The sequence below is a fragment of the Eubalaena glacialis genome, chromosome 16 (assembly GCF_028564815.1).
Source record: "Eubalaena glacialis isolate mEubGla1 chromosome 16, mEubGla1.1.hap2.+ XY, whole genome shotgun sequence".
NCBI lineage: Eukaryota > Metazoa > Chordata > Mammalia > Artiodactyla > Balaenidae > Eubalaena > Eubalaena glacialis.
Genome location: NC_083731.1, coordinates 8,808,440 through 8,821,460, shown reverse-complemented (window position 1 = coordinate 8,821,460; position 13,021 = coordinate 8,808,440). Strand labels below are relative to the sequence as shown.

The 13,021-nt window shown below is 38.8% G+C and overlaps 1 protein-coding gene across 2 annotated transcripts in view; it reads left to right on the top strand.

The window, feature by feature from the left end:
- The window catches only part of TPP2 (tripeptidyl peptidase 2), a 66,357-nt gene that overhangs the window by 15,148 nt on the left and 38,188 nt on the right, over positions 1–13,021 (top strand). For both annotated transcript variants that reach the window (XM_061171245.1, XM_061171246.1), the window contains exons 3-8: positions 335–430; positions 2,179–2,283; positions 5,265–5,389; positions 9,387–9,550; positions 11,328–11,482; positions 12,129–12,205. In XM_061171245.1, coding sequence (XP_061027228.1) covers positions 335–430; positions 2,179–2,283; positions 5,265–5,389; positions 9,387–9,550; positions 11,328–11,482; positions 12,129–12,205 — 722 coding nt within the window. The remainder of the gene's footprint in view (positions 1–334; positions 431–2,178; positions 2,284–5,264; positions 5,390–9,386; positions 9,551–11,327; positions 11,483–12,128; positions 12,206–13,021) is intronic.

Below are 13,021 nucleotides of genomic sequence, written 5' to 3'. Positions count from 1 at the left end.
TCCCTCCCCCTGGTTGATGGGCAGTGGAGTGGCGAAGGGGGAGGTGAGGTGTCCTTGATGCGTGGGAATTGAAGGTCTTAGTGGTTTAATGTGATGTTGAAAGCACTTTATAAAGCATTGTGTAAATGAAAGATATTCTCCTTAAACCATCTCATTAATGGAAAAAAAGAGCCAGAGAGATACTAAGTGGCAACTTAGAATATTAAAAACGTTGCTCTAACACGTGAGCCTGCTGACCCAAGTGGAGCCGTTTGAACACCTGTTTCCCCGGTGCTACGTTATTGGAATTGGGAAGCATTTAGTGAGTGAGAAATTTACTTTTTATTTTTTATAGATTCCTGCGAGCTGGACAAATCCCTCAGGCAGATACCACATTGGCATAAAAAACGGCTACGATTTCTATCCAAAGGCTCTCAAGGAAAGAATACAGGTAACGTGCGATCTACTATCAGTGACTTCTTTTCTTCCTCAAATTTTATTCATACTGAAGAAAAACATTTCCTAAAATCTCACTAACTTAATTGTTTGGGGGGTCTGGGAGGCTTTCAAATGGTGACTGCTTAAAGCAAGATTCTGTTCAATGGAATGTCACCCATTCGTGGTTCTTAATCTTGGATATATGGATAAGTTTAGGGAATCTGTGAGTACCTTGAAATTATATTCAAATTTTGTGTATTTGTGTTTTTCTGGGAGATGGGATATGCTTTCATTGGATTTTTGAAGGACTTTTTTTTTAACTTCAGAAAAGTTAAAGACAGTCGATTTAAAGTGGATTGCCTTATTTATTCCCGTTCCTATTGTTTCTATGGTAATTTGTCCCATTTTCTTAGTCTTTACCTAGCTTTCTTGATCCCAGTCATCATTCAGTATTAGGGAAAGAATCACTCAGACCTGAAGCAGCTGAAGGATAGGAAACACAGTCTGTCATTAGAGAGATAAGAACTGTGAAATGAAAGAGAAGGAGCCTGCTTTAAGACAACGCAATAGACCTTTCAGTGACGATGGAAAGGTTTGAAATGTTCATTATCCGTCCATCGTGGTGGCCATGAGCCACAAGTAGCTATTGAGAACTTGAAATGTGGCTAGTATGATTAAGGAAATGAAATTTTAATTTTATGTAATATTTTAAAATTTAAGTTTTGATAGCAACGTGTGGCTGGTGGCTGCCGTATTTGACAGTGCTGCTTTAGAGAACTGCTGACACTAGTAGCCCATACACGTTTCAACTATAAAACAAGATGTGATCCTTGCAAAGGGGCCTCACGGGTAAGACCTGTGGGCCCTTTTATCTAATCTAGTATTGTGATTTGCTTCTCCAGGGGTCAGTGAACCGAAGTCACTCAGTACTTTACATATATAACCTTTACTTATTTGTCAGATTCCAATCATTCTGAAAAAAAAAAAAATACAAAAAATAAGCGCACATAACTCAACTTTTATTGGATACTATTTTATTTTAAAATTTCAGGCTGAAATGCATAGTATTTTTATGCACTATATTAAATTTAATCAACCATGTTAAGGTACAAATTAACATACAAATAGAGTGGTCAAATTAAAGCGGATCCCCTTCCTTAGCTCAGTGGAGTTGATTATTTTACTGGAAAGGATTTCTTTAACTAGCAGACTTCCATTGGGAGGCACTAGAGATGAAAGTAAGACCAATTTCAGTAGCAAAGAACCCTATCAAGTCAACGAGGGTGGGGGAAAAAAAACAGGCTAGAGAGGAAGGAGATTGAGGAAGCCGGCAGGTCCATCAAAATGCAACTGCAGGCACTCTTACTCCTGTCTTCTGCTTGCTCTTGGCTGAAGGCATTTCCCAGTTCTGTAAGGGTTCAGAATACACTTTTTCTTCAATGACTGGGATTTCAGTCAGTTACCTGACATGGTATTAGTTATTCTTGGAGAAGGGAAGGATTTAAATTGGGACATACGATGTGTAAAAATACATTTGGTTGTGCCTTGGTAAACTTGTTCTCTTAAAACCTAGATGTGGTGAGTTAACTAATCAATTTTTTATAGCTGATCCATTGCCTTATCAGCTTGATTATAAATGATTTTCTTAACCTTTATAGGAGAATTGTATAGCATCACAGCTCATAACAACTATAAATGACTGTCTAGGTTTACCTGAATATTTGTCAACCTCATCGGAAGGTCATTTTTCTGTCTTTGCAGAAAGAACGGAAGGAAAAAATTTGGGACCCTGTTCACAGAGTCGCCCTTGCAGAAGCCTGTCGAAAGCAGGAAGAATTCGACGTTGCCAACAATTGCCCTTCCCAAGTTGGTGCTAGTCGCTTTTATTTAAACGTTACCATGTCCTCAGAGAATTAAGAGTTCTTAGAGAATTAATAGACTCTTTTTCACAAGTTTTAAGTTGTTTACTTTTACTAATTTTTCTTTGCTTATTTTTCCTGAAGTCAGTTTATATATGTATCTATCAATTGTTTAAAAGTTCTTAACAAACATAGAATACACACACGTAAAAGTGCATAACTCCTAAGTGTATTGTCATGAATTGCCACAAAGTGAGCATCCCCTATATGCAGCACCCCGGCCCCTCTCTTGCCTCTTCCTACTCACTGCTGCTTCCTCCCCAAAGCAGCCACCATCCTGATTTCCGACACTTATCCAATGACTTTAACCTGTTTTGAATTTTGTAAAATGGGATCATACAGTGTGTGTTCTTCTGTGCCTAGCTGCTTTCGTTCGTTGTTTTTTGTGAGATTCCTCCATGTGTGGGGTGTTGCAGTAGTTTACTTTCCTTGCTATATAATTGATGGGCCATGATTTATGTATCCATTCTGCAGATTGATACTTGCTTTGTTTTCAGTTTTTGGCTATTATGAAAAATCCTATTTTGAAAATTCTTGTGCCTGTCTTTTGATGGGTTATAAAGTGATCGAACCAATTCCACAGGAAGCGTACGAGAGCTCCCATTGTTCAACATCCTTGCTGTTACATTTTTGTGAATCAGTTTATAGAATGAAAATAATTCTTGGTTTATTATGAAAATAATGAGTGCTAGTAGCTGCAGAAACTTTGGGGCAACACAGGTATGAAAAGTTTAGCAAGTGAAAGCCTCTGAAATGCCACCGCCCAGGGATGGTAACAACAACTTGACATTCGTCCTTCTGAGTTTTTCTTTTAATGCATGCATTTCTTTTTTTTAATGAATTTTTTTATTGAAGTATAGTTGATTTACAATGTTTTAGGTGTACAGCAAAGTGATTCAGTTACACATACATATATATATATTCTTTTTCAGATTCTTTCCCATTATAGATTATTACAAGATATTGAATATAGTTCCCTGTGCTACACAGTAGGTCCTTGTTTATCTATTTAATGTGTAATAGTGTGTATCTGTTAATCCCAAATTCCTAGTTTACCCCTCCTGCCTTCCGCCTTTGGTAACCAAAAGTTTGTTTTCTGTGTGTGAGTCTTTTCTGTTATGTCAGTAAGTTCATTTGTATCATTTTCTTAGATTCCATATGTAAGTGATATCATATGGTATTTGTCTTTCTCTTTCTGATTTACTTCACTTAGTATGATAATCTCTAAGTTCATCCATGTTGCTGCAAATGACAGTATTTCGTTCCTTTTTATGGCTGAGTAATATTCCATTGTATATATGTACCACATTTTCTTTATCCATTCATCTGTTGATGGACATTTAGGTTGCTTCCTTGTCTTGGCTATTGTAAATAGTGCTGCTATGACCTCTGGGGTGCATGTATCTTTTCGAATTGGAGTTTTCGTCTTTTCCAGGTATATGCCCTGGAGTGGGATTGCTGGATCATATGGTAGCTCTATTTTTAGTTTTTTAAGGAATCTCCATACTGTTTTCCATAGTGGCTGCACCAGTTTACATTCCCACCAACAGTGTAAGAGGGTTCCCTTTTCTCCACATCCTCTCCAGCATTTATTATTTGTAGACTTTTTGATGATGGCCATTCTGACCGGTGTGAGGTGATACCTCATTGTAGTTTTGATTTGCATTTCTCTAATAATTAGTGATACTAAGCATCTTTTCACGTGCCTATTGGCCATCCGTGTGTCTTCTTTGGAGAAATGTCTATTTAGGCTTCTAATGCATGCATTTCTTAATCAGAAATGGAATTGTATTAGTGGTTCTCAGCCCTAGGTGCATATTAGAGTCACATCAGGAGCTTTAAAAACTGTCAGTGCTTGTGCCCTAGAGAGGAATTAAATCAAAACCTTGCAGGGGAGGTAAGCATTTTTAAAACTCTTCAGGAGTTTTAATTAACATGCAGCTTGGGTCAAGGACCACTGGCCTGTATAGATCTACGTACACATTTAACTTTTATTAATCTGTGTACGTCATCCTTTTTTAACAGCTGTATAATCTTCTATTAGACCAAGATTTGTTCTTCAGCCTCCTATTGGAGACATGAAATGGAGTATTTCAGGTGCTACATATAGACAACTAACTTTATAGAAGAGGGATCTGGATTTAATTATCCTTTTTATATTGTATGCCAGAATTGTTTATATAATTGTCTTTTTCCTTAAGGAGGAGTAAATGTTGAATATATTGGATAAGTAAAAATGAAGCACAACTTCAGATTTTGGGAACATGTGAAACTTAAATTTTTATTCATTAGGACTATTCAGGTGAATGTAGGGCAGTCTAATATAGTATGTAGTTTTAAAAAGTGCCTAGGTTGAAGCATATGAATTTCCCGTTTTTGTAGATCAAAATGGTTGAATAGCAGCTTGTATATACTTGGTCGTGAACATAGTATGTACTTAACTTAGCGAATTCTAAAAGAGGTAAGACTATTCATGGTTCCTGTTATTTATTTGGGTTCTTAAGAAACAAATTTGAAATGGAAATGTTCCTGATATAAAAATCTAAAAGTCGATAGAGAAACTATTTTATAACAATTTTAGCATTACTTTTGGAAATGAGTTATACAATTATAGGTATGTGACCAACACCCTTGGCCAAATGATAGCACTACCATGTAGCACCGTGTCTTTCCCAAAGCAGCTGTAGGGAGTGACTGAATATGATAGTAAAAGAAGTATTTTTTACTGTTTAATATTTTAATTGTTACTGCCACTAAACTGGACTACAAGTTGCACGGATATAAAAAGAAAATATTCCTACATTTTTCCAGGGTAAAATGACTTTACTATTGGGTCACACTGTGTCTTTGGTGTCTTTGGTTGTATGTTAATATCACTTTTCAGGAGCACAAAATGTGCTAATATTAACATCTGTTCTCATTGTTTAGGCAAATAAACTAATCAAGGAGGAGCTTCAGAGTCAAGTGGAATTGCTTAACTCTTTTGAGAAAAAATACAGTGATCCCGGCCCTGTATATGACTGCTTGGTGTGGCATGATGGTGAGACCTGGGGGTAAGCCGTGTGTTTCCAGTTCTTCATTTAAAAATCATTTTATTTGCTCTGAAGAACATTAAACCCTCAGAACTGCCCAGAGATTTGGTTTATGTGACATTAATATCTCCAAGCAAAGCTACTTGAGGGCCAAATTGGCTTTTGGGTAGTTTTAGTAGATAAGCCTTTTGAACCTCTTAGTATTTCAGACACGAAAGCTGACCCTTATCTGTTTTAAAAGAATCTTATTTCATTAACCAGATAGTAGTCATGAAACAGATAATATTAGCAGGTTGATGATTGGTGTATGTAGAAATGTTCCTGATTGAAGCTGGGCAGTTTGGAAAGTAAGTGCACGAGGATGTTGCAGAGCATCTACTATAAATGTTTTAAGAGCAGAGGAGGAAAGTTGGGTAAAGATTTACCAACAGAGACCTAGTAGCTAAGTTGAAGCGAGGCAGCGAGATGCGGGCGGCAGCGTAGAGCTCAGATCTGAGACGGAATCCTAGCATGTGAGCTTGAATGCTGTATCTGCACCTCTCTAGGCCTGTTTCCTCATCTGTTAATTGGGATAATAATCGTACCTCCTTAGAGGGTTTTGTAAATTTGATGTTTCTAGACGTAGTAGCTGCTGGATAAGTGTAAGCTGTATCTGCTGCTTCTGCTACTACTACTAATGATGATTTATACCAAGTTACCTGTCATGTACATTTTCCACTTTCTTTCTTAGTGAATCATACACTGCAGTTGTGTTTCGTTGTGTCAGCTAGTATGTCTTCTTGAATTACTATCTGTGTAGAAGCAGGAATATGTTCTTAATACAGATATTTAGGCATATATATGTTTCAGGGTCGCTGCAATAAACCAGGGACCTTTCCAGAAATTGTTTTGTAGTTTGAGTCCCTGCTCATATGCAAAGAATTGTTTCCCAAGATGTGGCAAACACAGAACAAGATACAGTGATTTGATTGCCGTCTCCAGTTATTTCGTTTATAATGCACTGACTTAAAAGGGGGCTTTCCTCTCACAGATGCGGGTACTAACTCATCTTTGATAATGGGTATGTAAAATTGTCAGTTGAATAGGAAATCTCTACTCCATTTGGGCCTGAAAGTGGTAATAAAATATTTGCATATAACAGTATTTCAATCTAGATGATAGTTAATATTCATGCCACTTTTCCGTGTATTGTAGTATGTTTTGGTGTGTGTATATGTGCAGGTGTGCACACATTGTGGACAGTTTTTTTCCAAAAGCTTTGCAGAAGCTTTGATCAAGTGTTTGTAATATTAAAAAGTTGTTCAAACATATGGTTTAGTAAATTTTGGGACATCTACCCCGTGGTATAACACGATACAGTCAATCCCAGTCATAAACCTTCAGTGATTTTTGTCATGGGAGAGGAAGCAAGGTTAAGTGTGAGGAAAATACTAGATACAAAATTCAGTGTACGCGGAAAATTTACTACAAAACACGCAAGAGGACTTGAGGAAATCCTTTAATGTTAGTGGGGATTGGGTAGCGGAGCAATAGGTGGTTTCAATTAAAGTGTTTCTACAGATGCTGAAAGCGCTGCAGACTACGTTGTCCTGAGGGGAAGGGCTTGGGGTTAGGATTTTCAGGGGGCCAGTGTATGCTTCCAGGAGGTTTTCTTGGTCTTTAAGGCAATTGACAAAGAAAGTGATAAGTGTAATAGTTTGTCAACAGTATGCTGAGACATCTTGAGGAATTTTTGTGTTGGAAATGAAATTTAATCAAATATTAAGTGAAGTGAAATCTGTGATAACTAGAAAACATTTTAGAAAATGTTAGTATAATCAATGAAAAATACAGCAGAATCATGCTTTCAAGCGCTACTAGAAATAATCTTAACTTTTTTTGCACAATACTATGTATTGTATGGGGCTTTGATTCCCCCACCCCATCTCCGGGTGAGATCCAGAATTTTTTGAAGCGAATCTTAAAGATCTCAAATCACCTAAGGCAAACCTCGGCACTGTCTGCAGGTGTTCTCACGTCTCATGTCAGAAATGCCAACCATTTCTGAGGGGAGGTAAAGTGACCTTAAGAATCTGTTTTGTTTCAAGAATGTCAGGTCTGCCCTCCCCCTGACACAATTCTGCTAATTGTTAAATCCCTGTCTCTGCACTGAACCAGGTAACCTAGTGTGACTGCACTCAAGTATTTGCCAGGATGCATAGTGTCAAGTACTGTCCCTCAATAGGGAGCAAAACCTGGTTGGAGAAACACTATTTATAGAGGACTACGTAAAGGAAAGACTATTAATTGGTTTCTTTTCAGTGGTTTTTGACCTCGTTTCAGTTTTTCTTTGAGAGTTTGATGAAAAGTGTGGATTCTTTTCACACACACGTACTCTAATCCTGTCCACAGGCCTTCTCTGTCTTCTAACAACTGTCCCTTGAGTTAAGCCAACCAGACCTTCAGAAACGTATACCCTTGCACCATGTTCACATTTGCCCTCTGTGGAGTTATTTAGTGAAGTCACTAAGTTTTGTATTTATATTTTGTTATGGTGCTTGAATGGTTGAGTCCCTCCGTGTAGATGGTGGTTATAAGAAGTGCTCTGTGAAATGTGTCACAGTATTTGCTGTGAGAATGTTGTTAAAGGATGTTGATGCCTTCTTTCATCATTTGGCAAATAGCTTCTTTGTACCAAGCAGACTCTCTAGAAGCTGCTCCATGGACTCCAGACTCTGGAAGCACGTACTCCCTGGGAACATCTGACCCTGACTAGGAAGCATCAGGAGATGTCACGGAAGGGTCAGCACAAGTTAGCTGAGCAGAGGGTAGGAAGGGGTCGAGGGCAGAGGGGGAGACCCAGAGACGATGGGGGAACTGTTAGCAGTTCCGTGCGTGACGGGCCGCGTGAGGGAAAGGGAGGACTTGAGAGTGACTTCCAGCATGGAGGCTGGCCAGGTACTTACATTTTGGCATCAACGGTGCCGCTTTCTAGCAAACGTGGAAGCTTTGTTGGCATACGTTTTATCCGCTAACCTCAGCTCTGATTCCATTTGATATGCTGCTTGTTTTCTCTTTGCCTCACTTTCCCCATAAGTGTTCATTCTCCTGTGTCTTGCTACATTGTACGTGTTTTTTTGAAATGCCGTAAATCATTTTAGGCACACATTGGAGTATACATAAAAACGAACCGATGATTTCAGAGATTCTTCTTTCCAAATTGTTGTAGTGTGTTAATGAAATGTATGCCTTAGTATTTATAATAACGCCCGCTCTACACTATACTAGTGGGCTTCCGTTAATTCATTATAGCGATTGTGACTGATGTACTTAGCTTGTTAAAACACCGTTCTTCTTATTTAGAAAATGAGCAGAAAGGTCTAATAGCTAAACACATAATGTTGACCCTTAAATGACGTACGTTTCGTTTATGACTGTTTTAGATTTATTTAGTTTTAATCAGACTATCTTCTAAAGTGTTTGGATATATATTTTAAAAATTAAAAAGTTAATAAAATGAGGAAAGAGCAGACAGGAGGACAACCGTGAAACTGTAGAAAATGCTTCTTGTGAAAAATAAATGTTTGCCTAAGGCTGTTATAAATATGAGTCCAAGGCTCCGTGTAGTTCATCTAGTTTCGAGGGCCTGCCTACGCTGTTGGATTCATGAAATCAGTTCTAAAAGAAGCAGAAGGAAGCAGGGCCTAAACTGTGTTGTGAGAATCACCCTAAACTATTCTAAAGGTCGAGGCTAAGCTTTGGTCTGATTCCTTAAGCAGATAGATGGTCTTGTGCCTGGAGTTTCGTGAAGGACAGTTCCTAAAGCTCTCTGTACATAACTTCATTTAAGGGCTGGTTCCTGTAAGTTATTTTACCTAATCTTTACTGTCGACTCTGTGAAACAGGCAGTTGCCATGTTTGTTATGGTAAAAGCAGATAGAGTGGTGAGAAGACAGCCGAGAAACAGTATTGCGTGATTTTTTAAAAAGTAAGAAAATAAGATAAATTTCATTACCTACTCTTTATTCTCATCTTACAGAGCCTGCATTGCTTCGAATGAAGATGGGGATTTGAGTAAATCTACGGTTTTGAGAAATTACAGAGAGGCCCAGGAATATGGCTCCTTTGGCACAGCTGAGATGTTGAATTACTCCGTTAATATATATGAAGATGGAAACCTGCTCTCCATAGTGACGAGTGGAGGTATTCTGCTTCAGATTTGCTAACTAGAGATAAACTTACAAAGTGGTAAGATGACAAATTCTTCTAGCCAGAAGCAGCCTTATAGAGCATTTAATCGAATGATCCCTACTAAAGAACTAGGTCTGGAATAATGGATGTGACTTGATTCCCTGGGAATTCCCTGGCTTCTTTTTAAAGCCATGTAGGCTCCATTCGAGGAGCATAAGCATGGTCCAACCACAAAAAATACATCAGCATAATTCATCTTATGAACAGTAATTTCACCTGCAAATATTAACCCTTGAAAATTCACCCATGAGTGCAAAGAGTCAGGTAAAAGGATCCTCACTACAGCATTCTATGTAATTTTGAAAAAGTTGTAAACTTTTTAAATACCCATCAACAAAAGAATAGGTTTTTTAAAAAACTTCTGTTATTCATCCTGTGGAATACATTATATAGGAATGAAAATGAATAAATCTACATATACCTGTATGCATAAATCTCAGATACATAAACTTTACTGAAAAAAAAGTACTCATGGTAAAACATTTGTGTAAAATTTTTAAACATGCCAAACAATATTATGTTTATGCGTGTGTGTGTGTGGTAAAAATATAAAAACATAGGTGGGAAGAATGTGCGTACCAGCTTCAGGGTAAGGGTAGTGGTTACTTCTGGGGCGGGAGAAGGAGAGTGAAGTAGGACAGCCAGCTCTTTCCCTCCCCCTCCGCAAGCTCTGTTGAGGTACAGCTGAGGTACAGGAAACTGCACGTGTGCATACACGCGGTTTGGTGAGTTTTGATATGTGCATACACCCAGGACACCATCACCACAATCAAAATTACAAACGTATTCATCACCCCAGAAGTTGGCACGTCTTCCTTTATAACCCAGCCCTGTCTCCACGCACATCCTCAGGAAGCCGCTGAACTGCTTTCTGTCCTCTCTAGCTTACTTTACCTTTTCTAGAATTTTATATAAATGGAATGAAAGAAAAATTTTTTTTTTGCCTGCCTATTTCAGAATCCATATTGTGATTGTAACTAGCTTGTTCCTTATTGTTGAGTAGTATTTCGTCACGTGCATCCACCATGGTTTGTTTATCCATTCACCTGTTGATGCACATTTGGATTGTTTCAGCAGTTGTGTACAGGTCTTCGTGGAAATATGTTTTTGTTTAATTTGGACCAGTATCTTGGAGAACTGGTTGGGTGTGGTGGTTACCTATTTAAGACTCTCGGAGCTCCTCTTCACAGCGGCTGCTCCCTTTACGCCCCGCAGCAGGGGGTGTGTGCACGTCCCCACCCACAGTTGCCACTGTGAGGCTCAGAGCTGTAGTAAGAGGCATCTCAGTGTGGCTTTCTTTTGTATTTTCCCGGTGACTAATGACGTTACACATCTTTTCATACGTATATTTGCCATTTGGTTATTCTCTTTTGGGAAATGGTTTTTCAAGTGTTTTTCCCATTTTTCTTTTGAATTCGAAAGATTATGTTCTGGATATAAGCTCTTTGTCAGTTACACATGTTGCAGATATTTTCTCGCCTCTGTGACTTACGTTTTCACTCTCAGTGAACGGGGTGTAGAATCCAGGGTGACAGAATAGTGTGTGTAATTCATTTTCTGTGAATTATTGTTACGAGACTTAGGATAATAATACACTATTAGATGTTAAGATAAGACTGTTTTTATTCTGTTACTTGTATTGTGATTAATAATGTGCAGATTGACTCTAATGGTTAAAACTTGGAGTCTCTGAGGATGTTTTATCCTCCTCTCCCCTTTTTGCCTCTAGGAGCTCACGGAACGCACGTAGCTAGTATAGCTGCTGGGCATTTTCCAGAAGAGCCTGAACGGAACGGCGTGGCTCCCGGTGCTCAGGTTCTTTCCATCAAGGTCGGGGACACAAGACTGAGCACCATGGAAACAGGCACAGGCCTTATCAGAGCCGTGAGTACTTGTGAGCTGTCGGCTTCGAAGACTGATGATTAATGATCATGGATATTTTCAGGTTTATAAAGTGCTCTGGCTTTACAAAAAACATGTGGAACTGTATTTGGTGTATAGGACTTTGTTTTTAAAAGCAAAAATGCTTATTCATTTAGAAAATATTTTTATTGGAAATTATTAGGATAAAGTTTTTTGGAAACTATGAAAATATTATTTACATTATACTCTCACTTCTAGTAAATCCCTTAGCAAGCTATTTTGAGCTAATTTAAAAAGCAAAAGGACCTCTTAGCCAGCTCGCTCCATCAGTGAGAAGAATTTATTATTCTGCATTTCATTTTAACATATGAATTGCATTTTACTTCAGCGAATTTAGACTTTAATAAGAACCATTCCATCCCCCTTCCTCTCCCCGACTCCACTCTGCAAATGCTAGTTTGTTTTTTATTGACTACTTCCTGTACTCTGTGACTCCCTCCTACGTTTTTTTAAGTTTATCAACCATATGCCTGAGGATAACTTATAAATTTAGATTTGAATTGGAATACGATTGGTTAAGAAACTATGGGATTCCATGCCTTTATTGTACTGGCTCATCTGTTTCTATAAATGGCTGCCTAAACTGGACTCTTAATCTTTTCAATAGATGATAGAGGTTATAAATCATAAGTGTGATCTTGTCAACTACAGCTATGGAGAAGCAACTCATTGGCCAAATTCTGGGTGAGTGTTCTTTGGCACTTGTCAGCCATAGAAGCTTAGCTGATGAAAAGTATTAAACGCTTTTTAGAACTGGATTGGATATTACAACTGAAAAAGAGCAGACTCGGTGGGTAGATCATAACTGTCTGTCTCCGAGAACCCCGCCCCATTCCCACAGTGACACCTTTGATGTAGTTTTCCCCTCCTAGCCAGCCAGGTGGACCCGACGGCCCATCCGTCACTAGAATTCCTCATCCACACGCAGCCTGACCTCTTCCAGGTGTACTTTCCTGACAAAATCTAGACTTGTGGAAGCCCGGCAGATCCTTCAGTGATCACACAACTCATCTGCCTGGGTCTGTGGAGGTCACACTGATGTCATACTTTGTTTATGACCGCGAATCGGAGATGTTCGTCAGCATCGTCTTTGGTCACACTGCACGTGCCCTTCCACTCCTGGATGGCTATTGTACACCTTCTTTTCTCCTCGGAGACTTTCAGCGACCTCCCCTTTCATTCCTCAGCTGATCTCCTCACGTCTTTCTTTCCCAGAGAAAATAGAAGCACTCAGAGGGAACTTCCATGCCCTTCCTGTGACCTGTCTGACCCAACCTTCTGCCTTCCCTTCCTCTGTAATGAAAGAAGTGCCGGGATCAAAAGCCACTCAAGCACTTACGATCTGGCTCTCATCTCCTCTTTCCTCAAAGACTGCTCCAGCATCATCCCTCTCCTTTCCTGGGTTGTCGTTATTACTACACAGACATGCTCTAGTACCTGCTAGCTTTAAAACTAACTAACTAAAAAACCTCTTCTTTTCACACGGCCTTCACTTAACTT